Source organism: Tenebrio molitor, chromosome 9 (assembly GCF_963966145.1).
Source record: "Tenebrio molitor chromosome 9, icTenMoli1.1, whole genome shotgun sequence".
NCBI lineage: Eukaryota > Metazoa > Arthropoda > Insecta > Coleoptera > Tenebrionidae > Tenebrio > Tenebrio molitor.
Genome location: NC_091054.1, coordinates 14,278,987 through 14,303,328, shown reverse-complemented (window position 1 = coordinate 14,303,328; position 24,342 = coordinate 14,278,987). Strand labels below are relative to the sequence as shown.

Below are 24,342 nucleotides of genomic sequence, written 5' to 3'. Positions count from 1 at the left end.
GTGAATTTTATGGTTTTAACATCTAAAGTACTTTATGAGGGATTTTAGGGTTGTTCACGACAAATCCATCACAACAGAATATTTAGCTACCCTGTCATAAATTTTGCAACGCGTGCTGTCTTTGTTAAATGAAAAGCTGCAGATTTGGTTATTCCCACTTTTACAACATCCCTCATAAAGTACTTTAGTTGTTAAAACCGTAAAATTCACTTATGTTTAGACAAACTTTAGGCCCATTATTACTTGTGAATACCCCTGTATGTATCGGGTATCAAGTTTTACCGCCCGCACGATAAACCCTATTAAAAAATTACGAAACTTTAGGGTTACATTCACTTGATATAAGGCTTGAAACGTGTGTAATCAATTTTCCCATATCATTTCATTCGAAGCCATAAAATAAAAAAAATTGATTTTGAGCAAACAATTTTTTTTCCGTACACGCTCATAATTCACAATTAATTCAAAGAACATATTTATGAAATTCGCATTAAAAGAAAATGATTAGTTTTTGAATTATTCCAATTTTAACATGAACAGCGAAAAATGACCAAGATTTACAACTGCAATGCCATAAATAAATGCCTCATTGTTGGGGTAAACAGCTGTTGATAGCTTTTCTAGTAATTCTTAAGTCCATAAGGGGTACCATAAATAACCCATGTAATAATAAATCATAGCTAAATTTTGCATTTTAATATCAATTTCCATTTATGTATTTCAAAAACCGGTGATGTTTTCATGATTTCAATGACACCAAATTTTTCCTAAATGTTATTGAATTAAATCGTAATATATACTTGTTTCATTAAAAAATTTGAAATTTTTACAGACTGTTCTACAGCGATAGACAATCATTCCTGAATTTTTTCAGAATTTTAAATCGATTGGAAGTGGGTGTTTTCGCTCGGACGGTAAAACTTGACTCACCCGGTACTTATCAATAATATTTTTACAAGACATCATAACATTTTTGTTGAGATTGTAAAAATCTTTATTTTTGATCGAGACGTAACAACTGATTGCATGAACTGTTACTAAATATTATTTAATGTGAGAAACAAAACAAGTCTTGTGAATGCAGTATTGTTCTTAATTCACAACGGCAACAAATAAATTTTCATTACTATGTGTAACAGTGGCGTGAAATTTCTATTAAATTTCTACATTTTAAAAAGTTATAATATAATGTGAACAAATATTATTTCATGTAAGTTGATGTTTAGTGATAGTGGATCACATTTCTTTTTATATTTTCTACAGATCAATTTAACCGGTTTCACTTATCTAAAAGTATAAATCTATTTTAAATTTATAATCGTAATGGGACTAATAGGAAAGAATGTTGCGTCGTGATAACAAACAATTCGCCAAAACTTATAGCGACAGAAAACTGTGAAACGATGCACTTTCTAAATTTGTTCGTATTTTTAGCAACTGTTTAGGCAGTCCAGAGCAGTCATTAAATAAATATTCCTCATTAGTTTTTTTTTTTGCTGTCACACAACTTTCATTAACCAGTAAATAAAAACGAATTCTACTTTTGTTTATTTCAACAACTCTATCGTTACTACAAACAACCCTAAAAAACTATACGACTGACGTGATCAACACATACAAAATAAATATTAATGTTATCACGTGTGTAGGACGATGTTATCAGCCATTGACGATGCGCCTCACAAACCGATAACAAATAAAGTAATATACAACCAACACAACACCTGCCAGCCACGCGGTCATTTCCATGCCACCGACTTTAAGATATTTTCTAATGGTTTGTTACGTTATCCAAGAAAAGTGGGGGCAGTACACCAGTCAGAATGTTCCGTAATATTGTGTTGAAATAATAATTAACTTTCAACGTTCCAAGTAAATTCATACCAATATGGTGTTCGTAGTGTTTAACAGTTTCAATTAAAAGAAATGCGACTGTTGTAGTCTTGGTCAGGTAAGTAAACCTTCACCAACCACAATTAGCGATCATTTAATATTTTTCGCGTTATCCAAGTAATTGCATTTACTCGCGTCACCGCTTCGTCGTCTAGATTTGTTTTGATTGATACTGACAGTTTTTGATGATTCATCATTGTTATCAAACTAAGATTAAATAATAATCTTGGGATCTAATCTGTGCCTGTTTCTCACTTATTATTCAATAGTAAGTGGTTGAGTTTTTTAGTTTGCGAACTCAACCAAAGATGAGCGCGAACATCTTTCCGATAATGTCGAAGCCGAAAGATTCCCGGATTCCGGTGCCTTCATCCCCTGTACCCCTCCGCCGTGCCGGAAGTCTGCGACTCCGGACTGACAATCCGGCCGCGAACCATTTCAGTCCGGCCACGAACCGTACTGCAGGACTCCAAGCTCAGCAGGATAATAGAAGCGCCCTCCTGAAACGTGGGAATTCTTTCATGGAGAGGGGTGAGAGGCATGCCAGACATGGCGCTTCCGCAGCCGCTCCGAGACCCCGAAATATCGTCACGACGGACTCTCGCAACCCCAAAGGCCTCAAAGGGCCGACGACTCCGCAATCACCCTCTCGAATAAGAAGTCTGGTGAGTGGTTTGTTTAATCGGAAGTGTCGACGGAAAAAGGAATTAGTATTGATTTGTGCTGGACTGGTTTTGCACCGTTAGTTGAGTAATTCGGGGGTTGTTGCAGTCCTTGTCGTTATCGACGACTCGTCTGAACACATCTCGGTCTCCGTCTGCACTAACTTCGTCACCGAAGACTCCGCCGACTTCCCCAGATGTCAAGAACCTCTCCAGTCCCAACATAGACTGGGATACTGAAAGTATTACGAGTCTAACGAGCGTAGCAAGTGTGGGTTCATGCGATCACGCGAGTGTGGCACGGAATGGCACCACGTTCTCCGGGAGAAGCATGAAGTAAGAGAAAATCTTCTTCGCGGTACTCCGTTCACTTGATCTTTCCTCCAGGTACGTTTTTCACTGCAACCAACATGCTGGAGCTACCGGAGAAGATTACTTGACACCAACTCAACGAGTCCACCGTCAAGTCAAAAAACTTAAACACCTCTTGCATCAAGCGAAAAGAGATCTCGAAGAGAAAGACAGCGACATCTTGAAGTTGACCAAAGAAGTAGTAGAGTTGCGGTTGTACAAAGCGGCCCTCAATTCCCCAGAGGACAAATCCAATTCCAGCGATGCAGTAACAGTGAGAGAAAACACAGACGAGCAAATGACACCCGACGTTGACACGATTGATAGGAGTGTTTTGCAGAACGAAATGACTAATTCTTACACCGATTCCGGCCATTTTGAAGACTACACAAATTCACCAATTAGTTCCAAGGACGCCGAACTCGGAACCAGAAGTGTAGGTTTATTTCAATGTCAAATTCGCATTTGTTATTTGTTTTTTGACGCAGCCGCTGAAACGTAAAGCTGAAACGGCCGACAAAGCCGTCACCGTAGCCTTAAGCGACAATAGTGAACACACCAGCTTGATCTTAGAGTACGAAAAAAGACTCCAAGAACTGGTGAAGACCCACGAAGAGGAGTCTTATCAGTTGAAGCAAAGGCAGAACGATAAAATCGAAGAGTTGCTGCAGCGAATCACCGAGATTAACAAGAGGTATTGGGAATTGGTCCCGGAACTAGACTTAGCCAAAGAGAAAATCAAAGAGTTAGAGTCGCAGTTAGAAGACGCGTGCCACAAACTAACTCAGCAAGAAGAAAAGCAGAAAAAGACGTACCTCGAAATGTACAATCAAGGCCAAGAGGCGGGGCGTTTGGAGCGTGAAAATAAGGTAGGTTCTGACACGGATGAAATACCAATTATTATTCATTAATCGATATTGTAGGTTATGGATATAGCGAGGCAAGGTCCCAGCAGGATTTCCGTTCCGGAACTACTCGAAGAATTACAAGTGACGAAGAATGAACTAGAAAACATTAAGGTGAGTGTGTGAGGAGTTAATTAGTGTTTGATCATAATTACGATAGTGTAATAACTAAAAAACAGTGCAATTTTGTCGTCTACTCGATGAGTATAGTTCATTTTTTAATGCTGTAGAAAAAGTCAGGCAGCCAAATATACACTTTCAATAGTTCACTAGATTCCTATTTCAATTTTGTAAATTACTTCAATCCATGATGCCATATGCCACAATAAATGCACTAATGTCAGTTCGTGTCACTGTCAATTAGGTATTAATTTAAAGGCTAGTTTGGTCAAGGGTTTTTATACTTAATTATCGATGGGCCGCACAGAACAAATTATGTTCAACGAAAAAGTAAGTCGCCCTTATTCGTATTCGAAGAAATATGATGTTGAATATTTACAAACATATCTATGATGAACATGCGGAACTTAAGGGGTTGGGGATCCGGTTAAACTAAAGAAGAGCAGATGTGGGAATTGGATGTGCGTATTGAAGTGACCGTGGAACCACTGATTATACACCTTGGAGAGTCTGATGACGATTCGGATTAACCAGAAGAATTCGAAGATGAGAGTTGATTTTTTAAATCCATAATATGTATGTCTAAGTTGTGGTTAATTATTGTTTTGATTTACTAACTTACTGCTTTTTTATTCATGAATTCGAGATTAAACACATTATTAAACACGTTTTCTCATTTCAATTAAATTTTTTTATCGAATGTCAAAACCTTGTCAGAATGACGGAGATTTTGACAACCAGAATTTTTAGCGGCATCGTGGATCCATTTCAATTATAAATGAATTTAAGGTATCTAGGCAGCATTGATAACTGTATATTGGGTTGCCTGACTTTTTCTACAGCATTAAAAAATGAACTATAGAAAGAGAGAGGAGGTATTGATTTTCATTCGTCCCTGATAAATTTCCATCGATTTTTTAGGATTTAGAGTACGCCTCAACTTCTAACAACTTACAGCCTTTACTTAGCGCTAAAGAGGCTCTTTCGTTGTGGGTACTTGGTGCTAGAAAGGTAATTGTACCGATACCCCAAAATTAGGCACTCTTTCTTGCATGGGTGGCATGTTGTAGAGTAGCACTTGGCGTTTTTTAATTCAACTTGATCCCAGAACGGCGGACGGTTTTTAAAAATTGTGTACTTTCAGGCGATGTATAGACAGTTAATGGAAGCCAAGAATAAGAGCAAGATCGACCCAGAAATCACCTTGCAATTCCTCAAATCAGCGATTTACTACTTCTTGACAGACAAGGAGAACAATCAAGGTCACCTGAAAGCTATACAGAGCATCCTAGGCTTCACTCCCAACGAAATCAGTAGCATAGACAAAGCTAGGCTGTCCTAATTTTACACTTTTATTTTGTAAGACTTGGTGCCTAAAATTACGTACCTACATTTATCTTAAAGTATTCGGCACTATTTTATTTGGGTGCACAATGAGTTCTAGTTATATGTTCGCACTTTTAGTATTAAGATTGGTCCGGAGCATATTGACGACATGCTGAAAAGTGATATCTAGTTTTAAAGTTATTTTTTCAATTGTATTCGAGCTAACGCCAAATGACTAGAGGTGGGGCCGTTTCGTTATCGTTTTTTACGCTAGACTGGGTCCTACGAAACCTCTGAATTTTGGTGTCAATGTTGTGAAAGGCTGCCTTTTTGCGTGATGCCAGAGATTAACTTTAAGTATACTATTTTTTCAAGTATCGCATCAATTGATATTAGCGAATCTACTTAAGTAGCAAGAATTTATTTACTTGTGAGGTTCTACTGTTACCAAATAATATTCTAAAAGAAGGGGCTGGTGCAATCCTGACGTAATCAAAGCATAACCTAACTGCATTATGCGTTTTTCTTTGTTACATACCTAGAATGACTGTTATATTTATAATTTTATTTATTGGTGTTCAATCGTTGACAAATAAAATAATGAACTTCAGCAAACGCTCTCTTATTTTTAAACCATTTAAAACTAATTACGGCACTGTGGAACTGTCGAATCCATCTTCGGGACCGATGCCTCTTCCATGTCGGAGTGACTTCGCTAAGAGCCGGTTGGTTCCCGCCTCGTGATTCAGGTTGTCTCGAAGAATAGCATGTCTCGTTGTCCAGCTTGCTTTTACGGAGCAGGAGTCTTTTTTGTAGAGGGAGAGGACAGGAGTGAACTAAACGAACACGTTTAGAGCGTGAACGAAAGTGAATGAATTTCGGCTGGTGTAACCTATTTATCGGAAAATTGGGACCAAATGCGGTACGAATGGAGCCCGCTCAATGGCCGACCAATGAGCGGGCAGAGTATCCGGAACAAAACCGGGACACAACGCTGCCCGGTATCAACTTCAACTTTTTTTCTGAAATTCGCCTCATCGCCTCGTTTAGGCAACCAAACTTGTTTATCATAATCAAACTCGTACTGTTAACAACTATTACATTACCATTCTCATGGCAAAACATCTACATACAATATGCTCTTATTGGTGAACACACTTTGTTTTATCTCTAAAGTGAGGCATTTTCTCTATATAACACTGCCTGTGGTCTCCATGATATCGCTACTTAATCGTATTTTCTTCAATAATTATAATCTGGCAGTGTCAAATTTTTTGACAAATTCAAAACGCCGGCTTTGAATGTTCAATATTAGAAAAAATTAAACACTTTCATTGCAATACAAAAACAGAAAATTCCCTAACAGTAATGTATATTGAAAATGGATGGAGTTTAGGTATATTCACCACTTGCACGAAAACCCATAGCCCATGATAAAACTTGTCTACAAAGTAGGATTGTTTCAACTACTCACCCTAGAAATTCTTACTTCGTAATACTGGTTGCAGCCTCAGATACGACATGACGTTAACTTTTTGGCTTACTATACATAAAGTACAGTAAAGTATTTCGATAATTCTTGTGTCGTTGGTTGTAAGTCTGGACAAAGTATACTAAAATACTGTCTAACTATTTTAAGCATTTATATGAATTAAATGTTAGAAACAGCCATAACAAAGTAATGTTTCCCATAAATAATTGAATATTTCTACAGGTAATTGGTAATGACGAGTTCGAACTGCTAATAGTTATTTATGTATTAAGGGCGTAATTAAAGGCGTTTGTGGCCCGCGGCGTGACATAACACGCTAAGTGCTTATTCACAATGGACACAAGCTTGACATAAGGCATAAGAAATTCATGATACATGCAGTGGATATAATAAATATTAATTTTTACGTAACTTATGAGAAGTGACCTCAGTGAACATTATTGTTGTGTACAAAAAGGCATGAAGAATCATATTCGAGTTATATGGACACATAAATTATTTTCCAATTGCCCAAATTTACAAATTATTCTTAGGTATCTCTTATGTATTTCTTATATCTTATGTCCATTGTGAATAAGCACTAAGGGCCACAAACGCTAATTATGCAAGTTTTGAATTTTATAATAATTTAGGTAGTTTCAATTAAAATAACGACACAAAAACAAGAAGGTGGAATAAGCCAGTTATTGTTATTACCGTAGTAACGGTATAAACAAGGGTAGCCATTGTTAATTTAGTGCGTGTTCAGTTTGTGTAGTGAAATATTTAATGGAAAAACTCTAGAAAAATGGAAATAACAGAGGTATTTTCTGTTGACGACGAAGAAGTGGTCGTTTCAGAAGAAATAGTTCAAGCAGCCAAAATAGTTACCGAGAGTCTTTTTCCATCCAAACTGCGGGACAAGTATGAAAAAGAAAACAGAAACTTTATGGACTCGTCTCAAACTAAGAAAATCACAGGCAAGTGTTCCGAAGATGTTCTACTTGCCTGTTTTTTGGAAAAATCAGAAAAATATTCAGCAGCTTCTCAGTGGACAGCTTCTAGCAGGCGGTAAAAACTTTTACAGCCCTAGAACTATAAAATACTGAATTACGCCCTAAAAACTAGTCCATAAGTAGGCAAAAATCGCCCGACCGGACATAAAAAAACTTTACGTATGTTGGCACATTTACAATTTTTTAGTATAGTACTGCCGTTATAACTTTTATCTGCTCCGCCCACTAAAATTGACCAATCAGAATGAAAGCCAGATTCAATCTGTACAACTTTTCATCACATTTGCCACGTAAAAAAGTTAAGGTTAGAATTTTGCTGTCAAGTCCACAATTATTGTTTTAGGTTCTAAAAAATAAAATGTCATTAAGACAATTCGAATGTCAGAAATTTTTACTGTGTAAATCAGATCGTCTTAACAACCTATTTGATTGGTAACTAAGAAAATGAAATGGGCGGGGCAGATAAAATGTTACGTTGTCCTTAGTATAGTAGTTTATTTGACGACTTCGTGTCTAAATTGGACTTTTTTTGGCATGAGTGGACCAGTTTAAAGGCCCACGAGTGTCAAAAAAAGCTAAATTTACACACGAACGAGTTGAATCAAACGTTTTTTTGTTCGACGAGCCCCTTAAAAAGACTTCAAATCGCTTAATATCTCTAAAAAATTAGCTTGACGTTTCGTTTTGACAAGTTATGACATTTATCAAATTCCATTCACACAGGAGCAAATTCTCAAATTCTGACACTGTCGAACAAAAAACAATATTGTGTAACCGATTATATTAAAATTAGTTTTGAGGCATGAAAATCGTATATCTACTATTCCGGACACGGAATGTTATGTAACCCAATCATTAGTGTCATTAATAAATGACAATTATTAAAAATCACTTTGAAGTTTTTATTGTGTCATTAAAAAAGCAGGGAAATAGCATTATCGAGTCGAAAGTTGGGTTATATTCAATAAAGGCCAGTTCACAAATATTTGTGAGTTAAATGTCAGTTTTGGCCAAGATTCCGTGTCCAGAATAGTATATACATTTTATTATAGATACAAAAATTCCATCAAGGGGATGAGATCTTAAAAGCGTTGATTTTGACAAATTGTTTCTGTGAGTGATCGGAATATAAACTACAAGAAGATCTGAAACAAATTTTTATCTGTTGCTTAATTTCTTCTTTATACAGGGTATTTCACGAGTGATAATGAGCTGGACGGAATTGAAAATAGTTGGTTACAACCCACAAGACATTTGCAATGCTGACGTGATATTTGTTTTTTAATTTAAAAAACTTAAAACCTACTTAACTGTGCAGTTTCGTACATTTTAGATATAAATGTCATATTCGCTTGGTTAAATGAAATTGTGAAAAGCAAAGAGTTTTTGGGAAAATGTTTGTTGTTTGCCTAAACGCGCAACGGCAGAACCATTTTTATTACACTCGCCTTAAATCAGGATCATGTCTCTTTTCTCATCGTTCGAATACATTTTAATCGTCGTATTTTAACTTTTTCGTAAATGTCAGCTGTGACAAATAAAATTATTGGAAGCAAAGCTATCATTCAGGGTAAAACAATACAATACACGCTAGCGTTGCAAATGTATTGTGGGTTGCATTTTCAATTCCGCCGGGCTCATTATTACTCGTGAAATAGCCTGTATGGTAACCTATTGTTAAAAATTAGGGCTATTGTCTAATGTCTACACTCTACAGAATCAGAAAACTATTAATATATTTTCTTATTTATGTATGAACCAACTACTCTACGGAGAGAATGTTTGCTTTGCTCTCTTAGTAAAACCCCGAATTAAACAAATAACATTAGATAATGTTGTTTACCAGTTAAACATTATTAAATTAAGGGTAAAGATTTTTTTAAATTTAAGCACGTCAGCAAAGTTATAGGAAATAATCGTAAACATGTACTTAATATTAAAAAATGTTCAATGTTCAAGTTCAAGTTGAGTGTTTTTTATCGCAAATATGAATTAATTAAATGTTATGTACTATGCCAGCGAATAAATTTCGGAACCAAATTTGCTGTCATTTGGAAAAATGAAATGTAGTCTAGGCTTTATTTTCATAATTTCTGACATATTAAAATTATTTTCTCAATGCTTCAAAGTAACGTCAGATTAACTGAATCTGAACATGTGAATTGAGTCAAGTGACAACTGTGGAAAGTAGGGTTATTAATATCATAATATGTAAAGGCTGTTTTACAACTAATGACAACGACATGAAATTGATGTCCGAAATTTTTTCGATGGCATAGTATATACCTATATGTTGTTCACGTTGAGTTGACAATTTCAAGGTCAAATAATTTAATTTTTTTCGCTCTGTAATTATGTTTTGTAAATAGTAACATGCAGGTAAACACCGTTCACGTTGGATTGAGCATTGCTAAATCGCATTATGCTGGTTAGCTGCATGTCACTATTTACAAACCATAATTACAGAGCCAAAAAATTAAATTATTTGACCTTGAAATTGTCAACTCAACGTGAACAACATTTACTTAAATTTATTAAAATAATTCCATCAATTTATTAATAGTTTTTTGTACTTAAAATAGTCCATCAACATTCTAAACTTGAAGGTATTGGTTTGTAAAAGATACACATATTGCTCTTGCATATTGCTTATGTGATACCTACTATTCCGGACACGGAATCGTGGCCAACATTTTTTAGACATTTCTAAAAATATGATGTAAACCAGTCATTAGTGTCATTAATAAATGACAATTATTAAAAATCACTTTGAAGTTTTTCTTGTCACATCAAAAAAGTAGGCAAATGGCATTATCGAGTCAAAAATTGGGTTATATTCAATAAAGGCCAGTTCACACATATTTGTGAGTTAAAAGTCAGTCGTTGCCAAGATTCCGCGTCCGGAATTAGTAGGTATGAAAACAGATAAACTTTTTATTAACAATATTATTGACATAGCACGGAAATAAATTGAAAATTTATGACACTTAATTAATTGTGCAAATAAAATTTTTACTGTTGATGATGTCAGTGTAGTGGCATTTGTGTTGATTCTTTGTCAGTGTATTAATGTTTTGTTTTAAAGTCCAATTTGAGACGAATAATTCATGATTATTTAATTGTTAAACTAATGCATATAAATTACCTATAGTGAATTTTTTTTAATAAACAATTGTCAGTGTCAAAATGAAGTAAAAAACCATACTGTACCACCCTAAAATTTGGACATATGGACCAGCTGTATAACAATTTGACACCAAATCATGGTTAAGGTTATGTTCACTTCACTTCCCGTACCTTTCTTCCGTGAATTCATTTTCAAAACAAATTTAATGAGAAATCAGGAGCAACCTTTTTGAATTTGAAATAAACTCTCGCTTGTTAGGGCGCAGGCTCAGTTACATAAAAAAATGTTGACACTCAATGTGACCAATCGTATTATCATGAAAATCACAGTTTGGCTCATACCAACAAGACAACGTTTTGACAATTGTTTATTAAAAAAATCAACTATATGTATAAATCAAAGTGTCTATAAAAGAACGTATACCAAGAGTCCTTTGGAATTGTAAGGCTCTAGAATTTTATTGTGTCGAACTAACATGTGTTCAATTGAAAAGTTCATCAAATTGGCTTTGATTTTTGTCGCTATCTTTGTCTAACCAACTTAATTTACGATGTTGTTGTTTCTTAAAAAATACAGTCATAGCTAACTTGATGAACAATTCAATTGAACACTTGTTATATCGAACCGTTGAAACTGTCAAATCAGATGTCAAATTATTAAATCTTACCGTCAGTTGTTAGTTCGACATGTAGTTGTTTTGCTTGTGATTTTCTTCAGTTTTTCTATATTCTAATTAGTTTTCATATTACAACAGCCTTTATAAAAAACCTGTCATTAATGGACTTATATAACCTCTGTTTTTCTATTTGGTACCATAATATAATATGCTGCAGAACGGCAAAAATTAAACATATTCGAATTCCACAGAACTCTTGATATAGGTATACCTACGTTCTTTTATAGACACTTTGGATAATGAACATGTAAGTTAATGCCTAGCGATAGGATTTCTATTGCATATTGTGTTTTATTAAAAAAAAATTATGTTCAATCTACATAATTCTTGTTTGGTTGCTTTCCTGAAAAATAATTTAATGATGTGAGTAAAGTACAAAGATTGTACAAATTAAATAACTTCTATTAATTTTGTAAACAAATAAACTATATTCTTCAAATGACGACAAAATGTCAACAATAATAGGCAAGTAAAATGTCAGATTAAATAATTTAGATGGGTTAATAAAAAAAATTTTTTTATTGCGATCGACAAATATCCTTTAATATCTTTTTTTACATTTGACATTTTCTTTACAATAACATTTATGTATTTAATGTAGGTATGTATTTAAAATTAGGTATGTGTAAATTTCCGCTTCAGTTTGGCTGTCCTTTTAGATTTATCAATTAATATAAATGTACAAAACACAGCACACTTTATAATTGCCCTTTACTAACTTTCAAAATTAGACACAATCTTTTAAAAAATATGTACTATGGCGGCCAAAAAATTTTAGCCGTCAATTTGTGTCACTTAAAAAAAAATTGTAAGCCATACTTTATTGTCACTATGATTACCGTCTTGATTATGATTGGTATTTTTTGGATGGTAAATTTCAAAACTCGAAATTACTTTGTCCTTTTTTTTCTATACAGACGTTTACCTCAAGTTATTATATGTACGACTGCTCTAATTTTGTTCATTCATGTCGGATTTTTGAAATATCTGAGCTTTAAACAGTTTACATTGATTGTCAGAATAACAATATGCATGTCAAAATGACAAGAATCGAAAGTGGGGAAGTGGGGTTACGGGTCCTAAAGGTTTATTTACACTTTAGATGAATGTCAAGATAGTGAGCGCTAAAATTTTACATCACGGTCGTCAATGATAACATTGTAAAAAAATTACTTTTTCTCATAATTTTGTGGTTTTCGTTTTCGAAATTTTAAAAAATATCTTTTTCTATTTTCATGTTTAAAATGCCATTTATCGCATATGTTTCCATGACGCCCAATGATCTTTTAAATACACCTAGACAAGCTGTGACTTTGTGCGCTTTAGTCACGAGGTGAAGTTAGCAGCGGGCTTTTTAGTCACGGACTAAAGTTAGCTCCAGCTATTTTAATTGCAAAAATCATGTGACACTCAAAATCAAGTACTTAGTCAATTGACGTTTATCAGTTTCGAATTTTATGTTTAAATTACCTAACGTTTAACAGAGAAACTACTTGTTTTATTTGTTTTGTTTATTTCGTCGTAGAAAAAATATATGTAGTATGCAACTCGTTTATAAACTTCTCTAGATACTCGTTTATTAAACACTCGCTCCGCTCGTGTCTAATAAAACTTGTGACTAAAGTGCCGTTTATAAATCTTGTTGCATAATATACTATTAGAGCTGGATATAACTTATTGTGAACTGAACCAACATTAAAAAACCACCAGCAATGCATTCTAACCCAAAATTAGAACCGGAAAAGCTGTTTAGTGGAAAAAGGAGAAAATAGGGTTATATTAAGTATTATCATTATGTTAGTTATGTTAGTTTGTTGCATGATTAATTTTTTTTTAGGACTTGAAACAAAAAGTTAAGTGACGATTTTCAATTTGATTTACAATGTTCTTGCTTACAAAGTTGTTAATAAAAAGTTTATAAATCAAAACAGTTAGATGAAATACACTAGACCGTTTTTGTTTGCAAAGTTCTCAATAAAAAGTTTATAAATCAATAATTTAACAAATCTACTTAAGAGTTAAGAATTTGTCAAAACTGTGTAATTTTGGACTTTCATTAAATCATCATAATTACCTATTTTTTTGTCGTCTAAATCAGGAGACCTGAAGGCCAAAGAATAATAATTACGTCCATTTTCATTTCTCTCAACTACCTCTAAACTACTTTAAATGAATGCTTTGGGTTATTACCTTCCCGAAACTAAAAGAGTAAGGTCATAACTGCATCGAGAGTTGAAAAAAATTAACTTGTAATAAAAAAAATTGTGGTCAAGTAACCTGATGGTTGCTTTTATTTTCGTTAACCTGCCGTAGCTTTATCAGTTGTTAAATATTTCGTGAAACGGGAAATGCAGAATGAAAGATTGAAAGTGAACGACCATCATTACGAATTTCAGAAACCGTTGATAAAAATAATAAAAATGAACCAAAAACTTCAATTTGTCATTTATCACAACAAATGAAGTTATGATCAAAATCAGATTATACATTTGAAGGATTTGTAAACTAAAAAAAACAACCTACGTTTGGGAAAAAGAAAGAAAACTACGTTCTGATTGACCACAAATTTATTTGAACAATCGTTATTTCACAGATTCTCCTCTTACTCTCTTATATTCACTCTAACCTATTTCTTATTTCATTCAATTTCAATAAAAAAAAATACAGGTGTCCCAGAACTCGCTCCCCAGAAATAAGAGGTGAAATCTCCATAAAAGGACAAATAAATTATCCCAAAGAAATTGTTTTCTAGCTGGAACGGTATTCAAGAAAAGAACATTTTAATTCGACCAATAAAAGCGTTATAAGCCATCCAGGTGTATTTCCCTTAATTGTTGCTAGGTTGCATATTGTATTACGTTTCCAATAAACTGACCCGCTATGAAACTTTTGACAAACGTCACTGTCAAAATTTCATTCAAATCGCTTTAGTACCGCCGCGCCGTCGTGGTTCACCGTGCTCTTTCATCATGTATGTATTTTGCAGCGGATTATGTGAAAATGTTGATAATTTACGGAGAATGTGGAAATGAAGAAAATCCACATGCTCTATTTTCAAGAGTATTTCAGGAACGATTTTATATACAGGGTGATTCTGAAATAAGTTTGGAAAAAAAACGATAATTGGTGATGATGTGAAGAAGTCATTGACAAAAAATTTTTCTTATAAAAGTTTTTTCGTACAAATGATTGAAAATTTGGTCAAAATTGCTAGTACGCTGCTGAGTTGATTACCTGATTATCTTGGTAGTTTAGCAACAATAATAATCAAAGGTCACAAATGTAACCTAAGTCTCGATCATTTCCATAGAAACATTTACAAAGCAGTGTGCTTGCACCTGTGGAGTTGATGTAACAATGGTTGCTAATGAAGTGAACAAATTCGGACAAATTTTCCCTATTCATAGGCGTTGGAAATATAAGGATATAGGGTAATTTCCATCCTTTGGATTTCACCTCCAAAAGTCATTTACGCAGAATTATTTTGTGTCAAGGATACTCCATAGTTTTTTTCCAAACTTATTTCAGAATCACCCTGTATATTGTGGGCTGGTCTATTCTCCTGAAATGGTTACGAATTCTAAACTGAGTCTTTTGCGAGTGACAAATGAATGGTGGCCACTTTGAACACTTCTTCTGATTATATTTATTTTTCGTTTCATAACCTGGAGATCCCTTTCTGGAATTGATGGATCTTAAACGTCTCACAACTACGAGTATGTTATGCAAGCCATTAATTTTTCTTCGTTTACATTCTTGAGATTTAGATTGTCGTCGGCATTGGTCAGTTTTATCTGAGGAGCGAGTTCTGGGAAACTCTGTATAATTACTATAATTACCTAAATGAGAGTATTTTAAGTTCCTACTTCGACTAGTTCAGCTATAGTAATAGACGTTTATGTATTAAGGGAGATATGAACATGATAAGTCAACCGAGGGGAAAAACATGAATATCAACGTGGTGCATACAATATTTTATTTTTTAGTCTCTGTAGTTAAAAGTTAAAATTTTATTAAAAATATTTAGCAGGGAAGATTGCGTGAATACATATGTGGTTGCTATAGTTTCGTTCTCAAGAGTTTGTTGTCAACAATGTGGAGGGCGAAAAAATTTGACAGTTGTTTTTCACAATCTGTATCTATGACGAAAAGAAACAATATCGTGTTACTAAGAAATAAATTCATTTTTGTAATGACGAACTAGTTATTACATTTAGTAACTTTTGTCTTGTGAACACACTTTTTTACCGCAAATTTGGGCTTTTAAAAAGTTAGGTTATGGGTCACGTTATTTGTTCTGTCAAAACTGGTCCCAATCAAAGTATAGTGAAATGGGGCAATATCAAATTGCAGCGGCGGTCAACCCTTAAGGGTGACCGATACTGGCGAAGTGTTTCAGTTTTGCCACCTTTATAATGCAGCCACTAATACACAGTAGAGTATATAGATAAGTATGGAAACCAAACTGAATTTTTACCTGAAATAATAAGCCCTGAGGCCCTGACCGTTTCCATGCCCTTACCGAAAGGTTCTCGGAGTTTTATGGTTTAATCTGGTTTATCAGACAAACAATAAATACATTTCTTATTTTGTCTAAAAATGTAAGACATAATTTTCTTCTGGAAAATTGTCGAATAATAAAATTATTAATATTATAATAGATTAAAATGGTTCAATAATATGAAGTCCCAAAATTCACGCCCATAAATAAATGTCTTTTTCGCATTAGACACATTAGACGTCGTATGCGAAAAAGACATGTTTTTGCAACGAATTACATACAAGATTTTTTCTAATTCCGTAAAGTATTAGGCAAAAAACAAGAAAAAAGAAATACAGGTTTTAATTTTTTTAATTCACTAATTTATTACTCCTATCATTCTATCACTCTCTATCTACTCCAATTCATTTATTACAAAAGTGATATTTATTGTTACAATTTTGTAGCGATTTTCTTGCCAAATGAGTGATTTTGATCTGCGGTATAGCTGCTATATGTAATGTATATCCAGTTTATTACCTGCGAAGTCGCAGCCAATTATCAACGATTTGAGCAATGGCTTGCGTTTTTTAAAAGTTTCTTTTACATGATGAACTGATGAGATCAATTCAATACTTTGATTGCTTTAGTAAAAGAAAAGAAAGCTTTTCTTGTAATTTTATACTTCTCACTCTTTTTGGCACTAATGCGAAAAAGTGACAGTTAAACGCATTAGTGTGAAAAAGAACGTCATTGTGACATTCAAATGACCACCAAAAAACCACCTATTTTGCAATGGAACTACTGGTCTCGCGAAGGAGTAGATAATTACCAATTCGCGATTTCTTTTTGTGATTTATACAAATACCTACCTGCATACTCCACAACGCACAAAACTTTTCATACGATCATACTTTAATTTATAAATCAATATTTCTGTACTTAATTTGTTATACCGGGTGTATTATGAAAAACCTTTGGTGCTATAACTTCCTTATTTTTTATCCGATTTTAATAAATGATACATCAAACAAAATTCGTTTTAGAAACACTATAGCTCGACATGCTATAATTTTTTTTTGACATTATATTTTTTGACAGACCGCAGCTAACTTTGTTTTTTTAAGTTGTACGGTATATTTTTTTATTTTTATTCTGATAGATGTTTATCTTCTGAAACACAAACATTAAAATAAAAAATCAAAAATTTTTTTTTTAATTAAAAAAAATTGAATTTCCAAAAATCAAGTAACCATAACTTTACTATAGCAAATGTTCGAAGTTACCTCCATTCTCTCTAAGGTACATTCGACACCTTCCACTGACGCCTATTGCGGCGTTTAATAAAAATTCTGGTGGTATTTGTTCTCATACTGCTACGATTCTTGTTACTAAATCATTTCTGTTATCGACGGAGTCAAATAGACATTGTCTAGAATGCACTTTTATTACTGTTTAATGTGACTGCTTGATTAAAAAAAAAACGTTATTTTTTAATTTCTTCTTTTTGTTTCTATGCATGAACATGTTGTTTACATTTTCATATTCTAAATTAGTTTTCATAAAAAAAAAAGCAAAAATTAATTAGCTCTGTACGGTCATAGTTTATATTAGAATTTCTGAAGAAATTCGAATAATACCGGGACAGGGTATTATCTGTAAAGTCATAAAATTTCCTGGTTGAAAACTGATCGGCGGCCCAAACTAACCCCCGGATTTGTCCCGTTCCTAAACAGGTAGGTAGTTTTGAAATCGGAGAAAAGATGTGCCTCTACTGCCTCTGGTGGCAAAAGCGATGAACTAAAACCGTTTTTATTCGCAAATTTATAAATGAATAACTTCCACAACTTCTGTTTTTTTTAATTATTATTTAATGTAGTAGGTAAAGGTAAATATATTGTATAGAATTACAAAATATTCTAACGAAATGTTCGCCTGGAAGACGAAACATTTAACTTTTACATTAAGCTCAATATAAAAAAAAAAACAAATGTTTCATCCACAATTTCACAACGCAGCGGACTCAGTAAACTTATTTAGATTCATTCTACAAAATCTGGAAGCATAATATTGAAATTTAGGTAATAAAAAATCGAATTAAAGCCGCGCACTTTAGGTTTTTATCATATCATCAGACAATCTTTTTCTCTTATAAAAAAAAGTATAACGCTGCGGTCTGGAGAATTAAAAAACCTTTAATTTGATGTATGATACTTGACGAATGATTGCGTATTAACTGAGTTCTTTGCAATTAATGAAATACACTCTAGTCAACGCTGGTATCGGTCACCCTTAATCTTTTAGGGGAAGCAGGTACTGATTTCCAAATAAGTAAATAGCAGCGCTTGTCATTTTACCCCCCAGGGAGTGGGCAAGTAGACGATTATAAATAATAACTATCCCTTACCTCGGATTTTTAAGGAGGTAACTAATTAATCATCTGCAAAGTCTGCAATTTTCAGAGAATAGTAATAGCAAACAAAATTTTCTTCGAAATCATTAGAAGGTAAATTATATTTTTATATCCGTGAACAGTAAATAATTGTTTAAAAAAAATTGTACAGTGTGAAAACGTACCGTCCGCGTAAATTTTTGACGATGTTGACAAAAATTTCAAATTTTTGTGGCAAGAAAAAATTATAATGTTTTTCTTTTGTCATTCGCCTGAAGAAAATCCTGGTTTCGGTTAGTTTTAATTTGAATCGATTCAAGAGCATCATGTACACCTTTGAAACATCTGGGTAATGAACTGAGAAGTGCAGCGCTACCTGAAAATTTCTAAATGATAAGCCGACCCCTTATTAAGATTATAAGGGCTGCAGTTTACATCAGGTTATTAAGACCCAAAGTAACGGCCCGCTGCAATTTAATATTTTAAAATTTTAAATGCTATGTATTTAATTATAAAAAAAACTCATGGGCCATTAAAGCGCTCGTTTAACTCGCGTTTTAAACTGGCCCACTCATGTCAAAAAAAGGCCAATTTACACACGAATTCTTTAAATCAACTACTATTTTGTTGGGTACCAATCAAACAGATTGTATTTTTATAATATTTTTATTTTGTAGATTAATTAATGACGGTATCTACTTTGTACTTTGTTTGTAATGTATTCATTACTGCCTACTACATCTTGTAATGTGTACCTAATCAAATAATGATATAAAATAATTAGTGTTAGTCAATAACTTCTATATACAGGTGTCCCGAAAATGGCGCATTTCTGATGCACTACGGTGTAGAAGAGATTACCATAAACGTGAGAAAAATGTTAAAAAAATTCTATTGGACTTATTTGCTGATTTGGCGGTCTTTGAAAGTGGCATTTAACAGGTCAATTATTTCGAAATAAATGTATTAAATTGTCATGAAAACTACCTCTAATCGTATATATTATCACAAAGTAAAAGATCATTCACTATCAATATCCGATTCTGCATAATACAGAATTTAGAAGTTTAGGAAATCGTAAAAATTATCTTAAATTCACTAAGGCAACACTGCAAAGTAATGATGTAAGAGTATATCTTTGTTTACATTTTACTATCATTTTTGCAATAATTGCTTTTTTTGTCTGAAATTTTTTTTCCATATTTTATTCATGTACATTTAAACATCCTCGATCAGGTAGTAAGTAGTGAGTGCGCCATTTTCGGGACAGCCTGTATAACTTATATTATGTTAGACAAATAAAATGTTCACAATTATGTGCAATTTATCCATTATGCAAATGGTTCGTAAAAACAAAGAGAAAGTAGGTACTGGAAGTAGAAGTGACTACTTATTTTTAATTTTTTCCTTTTTTTGAGTAATACAAGGAATTAAACACGTGCATTTATTTAATTAAAACAAAAAATCGTTTTTCCGTCTATTTCTGTTCCGCGTATGACGTTATCGCCAGTTTTTTTTTTTAATAGCACCCTCCAATTTTTTTTACAGATTTGGACAGATTAGCAAACTTTGATTTATACACACCATTCCAGAAGTGGCTACTTGGATTGTGGGTTCCTAATATCTATACCGATTTCTAAAGGTGAAAATAGGATGGGAGTGAAATTCTGATTTTACAGCAAAATTTTCAAAGAAAATTAATTCTTCCATCAGATACTGATACTCACATGGCTGAATTTCTATATTATCAATATCAGCTAAGTAATTTTAATATCAACAAACTAAAACAATAAATTCGCAAAACGCATTTTAAAACTAAAACATCCATCTTCCAGCAAAAATAAACAATCAAAGTAGGTAAATGTTCAAACTTATCGCCATTTCCTTCTTGGCAGCACGCTAATTGATTTTGGAATTTCGCACTTATTTCATACCCGATCCTGTCTTTCCGTTGTTCAGTTGTAGTTGGTCAATTAAAATAAACCAACAAGGTTTACCTCAAATCAAATTGACACGACCCAATAAAAAATTTAATGGGGTGAGATTGGAAGACCGCGGAGATAGCTTTTTGGACGATTTATTGTTTCAAATTGTTGATCCAATATTGAAATATCGACATTCTGACATTTGAGTATTATTTTCTTATTATAGAATTTATTTTTTGTGGAAATTTCGCTATAAAATCAGAATTTCACTGCCGCCCTGTGTTTACCTCGATAAATTAGGAATCGTCAGTTCAAAGGTCATACATGGCATGTACAGTCATGTTCAGATAAATCTGGGACAATTTTATTTTTCGAGGGTAACGTGGGCTGAACAATATTTCCATGGATTTTTTGCTGTCAAAAAAATAGCAGATTTCATTTATTTGTCAAAGTTGACATGTAATTAATACTTTTCAAAGCAATTTTACCGCAAAATGCCTAATGATAATAAAATAACAACCATTGGATTGTTAATTTTTGCCGAAATATTTTTTTTAATAAAATGTTAATTAATTAACTGCTTGAAGTCACATTTAAAACCCAAAAAGGAAGTTGTCCCAGATTTACATGAACAAGTGAAATTGAGAGTTACCTTACAACAGTTGTCCCAGATTTATTTGAACAACTGTACATGAACAAGTCAGAATTTGATAGTTTATTCTAATTCGTACAAAAAATTCTGGAATTCCATTTAATAAAACTGTGACTACGTCACTGCACAAAAACGGAAATAGATGCAAAAACAAAATTATCGGAAAATATTTCTTTTAAAAAACTACAATGGCTTGTCTAAGCTTTCTTCGAAAAACTGAGCAGGAAAGAAAATATTTCCATTATTACAAACTTTTGGCGCTCACAAATTTCTATTAAAGGTTGTGTTACTACAATCAGTCATTATCAAAAGATAAATTAACAATTTAATTTAATTTAGTTAATTCATAGAATAAGAAGAAACTCTGATGAGTAAAGATGCAATTTGATCAATATCAGCAGATGATTTTGGTTTAGTTTTCTTCACTTTACTTTTTTTTAGAAACAGAACTCTTGGAAAAAAATCCATAAAACCACTGACTCTTTCATTCACTGCTCATTTTTAATTTTGTGTTCAATTGTTTTTAATTGTGTGATCAAGAAAAATTTTAATTGAGTCAGCCTTGGCCAAGAAACCGCATCTCTTCTCCGATTGATATGTTTAACTGTGGCAATTAAAGTTACCTGCCTTGAAGACTTTTGATACAATTCATGTTAGTTGCTAAACATTTTATTTATACACAACGTTTCAAATATACAGGCTGTCTACGAGATTACTAGCACCTTTCATTCTTCAAGTTATCAAAACAAAACTCGGCATAATTATTATGTATGGACGCCCAGAAATGACAGTAATATTTCATTTTCCTGAATTTTTTAGGTCTGCTTGACTTTTTTCGATCCAATTTTTCTTTCAAATGTAGAGTTTTGCGAATAAATTCAAATAATCGTAATTGACGTAAACAATAACAATTATTAAAACTTTAATTTTCCAACGGCAGTAGCGTTATAAATAATAATTTAAATTAATAACATAATTACATTTTTGTTTTATAATACAAAAATTTCCGATAATATTGCGGAATCTGGAAAAGTGCCCCGAATGCTTGCAGCGTTTCCACGTTGAATGGCAAGGGAAATCCTCTCGAAAAGGAATTTCTTTGATTTTGAATCGCCTGATTCCGCGATAAGTCGGTTTCCGATGACATTAATGAAATCGATGGCTTCTTTGCACCAAGGGCCTAAGGTTTCAAATGCTAAACCTTTAAACACGTAGTTTGACGAAATGATTGAACTATATTTGCTATGTTTGCGTTTGCAAGCCATTTCAGCGGCAGAACCTGAGACTTCAGATGATTTCAATACGTAACTGTCTCCAAGTGTATCTACAACAGTAACGTCCCAAACCAAAGGTTGACCTTTAATCCAAGGTACTAAAGTCATCCCATCTGGGCGTTTTCCGTCATCCCGAGACAGTCCGTTTGGTTCTAATTATTAATATATTTTTTTAAATATTGTGTCATACACTTTTAAGTTTAAAGATGATTGATGTTAGCTATTTGGCAATTAAGTGTAAATCTGCCATTCTCTTAGTCGGTGTATAATCTATTTAAATATCAAATAATTAATAATTATCCAATCTAAATTTCATTTATTAATCAAGTATTACAAAATAAAATTATATACTTTTAATAAATATACAAAATATATATGTACATGTATTATAAAAGGTGTTCCTGTTTGTACAACTGGATTAATTCGGTTGTGGTATGATCCGCAGTAATGGGACATCTATAAATTGAACTTGGCTCAGAATGCGTCGCTTCACTTTGATGTTTTCTGATATTCAGATACTCTCTCTTGTTGGAATATATATTTTTTCCTTTAATCATTAACAATGCCAATAGCCCAGCGCCCAGCATCGCACCTATAACAATAATAATAATAATATAATCAAAAATACCAGCGGTCATGAGAGTTTTACAACGTGGTTTTATTGTTTTTATATCTTACTGATCTGATCTTTTAGATTTTAGTTTTCGTCCGATGGAAATTTTTACTTGTACTTACTTAATATACTTAAATGAATTTGTAAAACAGAAACAACTTTAAACTAAATTTGGAGATGTGACAATATTAAGATTTCATTTGTTTCTCCTACTAAATTTACTCACTCGCGAATTTCCCCATGGGCTCTGGAATTATATAAGGAAGGAAAAAAGCCACCAAATGTGACGATACCTTACATTTTGTGTTCCACGTCATGACCCCAGTTAAAACATAAAAAAATCCTTTTTATAAAATTTATTTTTGAAAAGGTCGTTAGCTAGAATGCGCGTCCCTAATTGCAAACGGATCTAATATAAACAAAAGAAACAAACAAATGAAATGATTTTGAAAAGGTTTTTTTGTTTTTAAATTAATTCTCGAAGAAACGATTTACTTTTTTAAAGAATGAAATGAACTTTTGGATGGAAATAAAATATAAATTATAATAATTAGGAAAATAATTTACCTTCAAATTTAAAACAGGCGAACACAGAAGAGTACTTTCGGCACTAATGGTGGGTACTTCGACCTATGTCAGAGTTAGAAACCCAAGTGATCTGCGGTCATTCTGTTTTACCCTTTATCTTGACACCCCACTTTCTCACCCCCTTCTTGACCAAATGACCAATCAGACTGTTAAATTCAAAATTCGTTCTTGTAACTAATCACGTTAACATTTTTTAAAATTTCTGGTATTTACTTCTGTTTTTGCTTTTGAAATTTTGAAATTTGAATTTTGTTAGGATAAGACCGATAGGTTGAAAATGCTGTTTTCGCAAGCGCTGAAGATTTTTTTTTCTAAATCTAAGAATTGTTCTACTCTTTTTTTAATTTCCCAAACCCTTCTAATCAATTTGAAATATTCATTCGTTCTCTCGCACTCACACATTTTGTTTCGGATGGTCAAATGATGTTATGTTACCGTTTTGTGTTTTCTACCAACTTCATTTGTATTTTGCTTTCCTACTTTTTTAATTACACGTGCAAAGGATGTTATTAATTTTTACGATGAATTCAAGCCATTCTTGCCTTTTGCCAAAAATTTGACCATGATAAGAAAGTAGTGATCTTTTCATCATGCTCAAGTGAACATCATGTTAGTGGTTCTCTCAATTTGAAATTTGTTATCATCAAGTGTATTAATAAATTATTTTCTAATTTAACTAAAATTCCCAAAAATGCAAGATTTTTTCCCCATAAACATTAATTACCCTTTTACCTGGTTCTAAGTCGCTGGTACCGAACCCTATAAATTTCCAAGAAGATCTTCAAATTTCATTTAAATCATTAGGTACTGTTATCATCATGAGTCCAGTATTTTCACACAATATTTTAAGAAATATTAATATTTATAGGAA

General features: G+C 33.0%; 1 protein-coding gene and 1 long non-coding RNA gene across 5 annotated transcripts; one reads left to right on the top strand and one right to left on the bottom strand.

Annotated features, from left to right (window-relative positions):
• Positions 1-989: 989 nt before the first annotated feature.
• qtc (quick-to-court) lies at positions 990-5,872 on the top strand. 4 transcript variants are annotated; one of them, XM_069058022.1, is made up of 8 exons: positions 990-1,210; positions 2,183-2,558; positions 2,665-2,891; positions 2,943-3,342; positions 3,395-3,775; positions 3,830-3,925; positions 4,853-4,942; positions 5,076-5,872. In XM_069058022.1, exons 2-8 carry the CDS (start codon positions 2,202-2,204, stop codon positions 5,271-5,273), a joined length of 1,749 nt encoding a protein of 582 aa, XP_068914123.1. In that variant the 5' UTR covers positions 990-1,210; positions 2,183-2,201; the 3' UTR covers positions 5,274-5,872. The 4 variants fall into 4 exon arrangements, with proteins under 4 accessions (XP_068914123.1, XP_068914122.1, XP_068914121.1 ...); XM_069058021.1 differs by lacking the exon at positions 990-1,210 and adding an exon at positions 1,302-1,951 and having other exon boundaries at positions 2,163-2,558; XM_069058020.1 differs by lacking the exon at positions 990-1,210 and adding an exon at positions 1,303-1,951.
• Positions 5,873-22,566: 16,694 nt separating this feature from the next.
• LOC138137724 (uncharacterized) lies at positions 22,567-23,994 on the bottom strand. The gene is made up of 2 exons (XR_011161861.1): positions 23,451-23,994; positions 22,567-22,862 (listed from the first exon to the last, which is right to left on the bottom strand). It is a non-coding gene; the product is annotated as an uncharacterized lncRNA (long non-coding RNA).
• Between the last annotated feature and the right edge of the window lie 348 nt (positions 23,995-24,342).

Coding starts and splice junctions, on each gene's coding strand:
- qtc (XM_069058022.1), top strand. CDS start 2,202: ATGAGCGCGAACATCTTTCCGATAATGTCGAAGCCGAAAGATTCCCGG. Junction 3,776..3,829: donor GTTTGGAGCGTGAAAATAAG/GTAGGTTCTGAC, acceptor TCGATATTGTAG/GTTATGGATATAGCGAGGCA. Junction 3,926..4,852: donor ATGAACTAGAAAACATTAAG/GTGAGTGTGTGA, acceptor TCGATTTTTTAG/GATTTAGAGTACGCCTCAAC.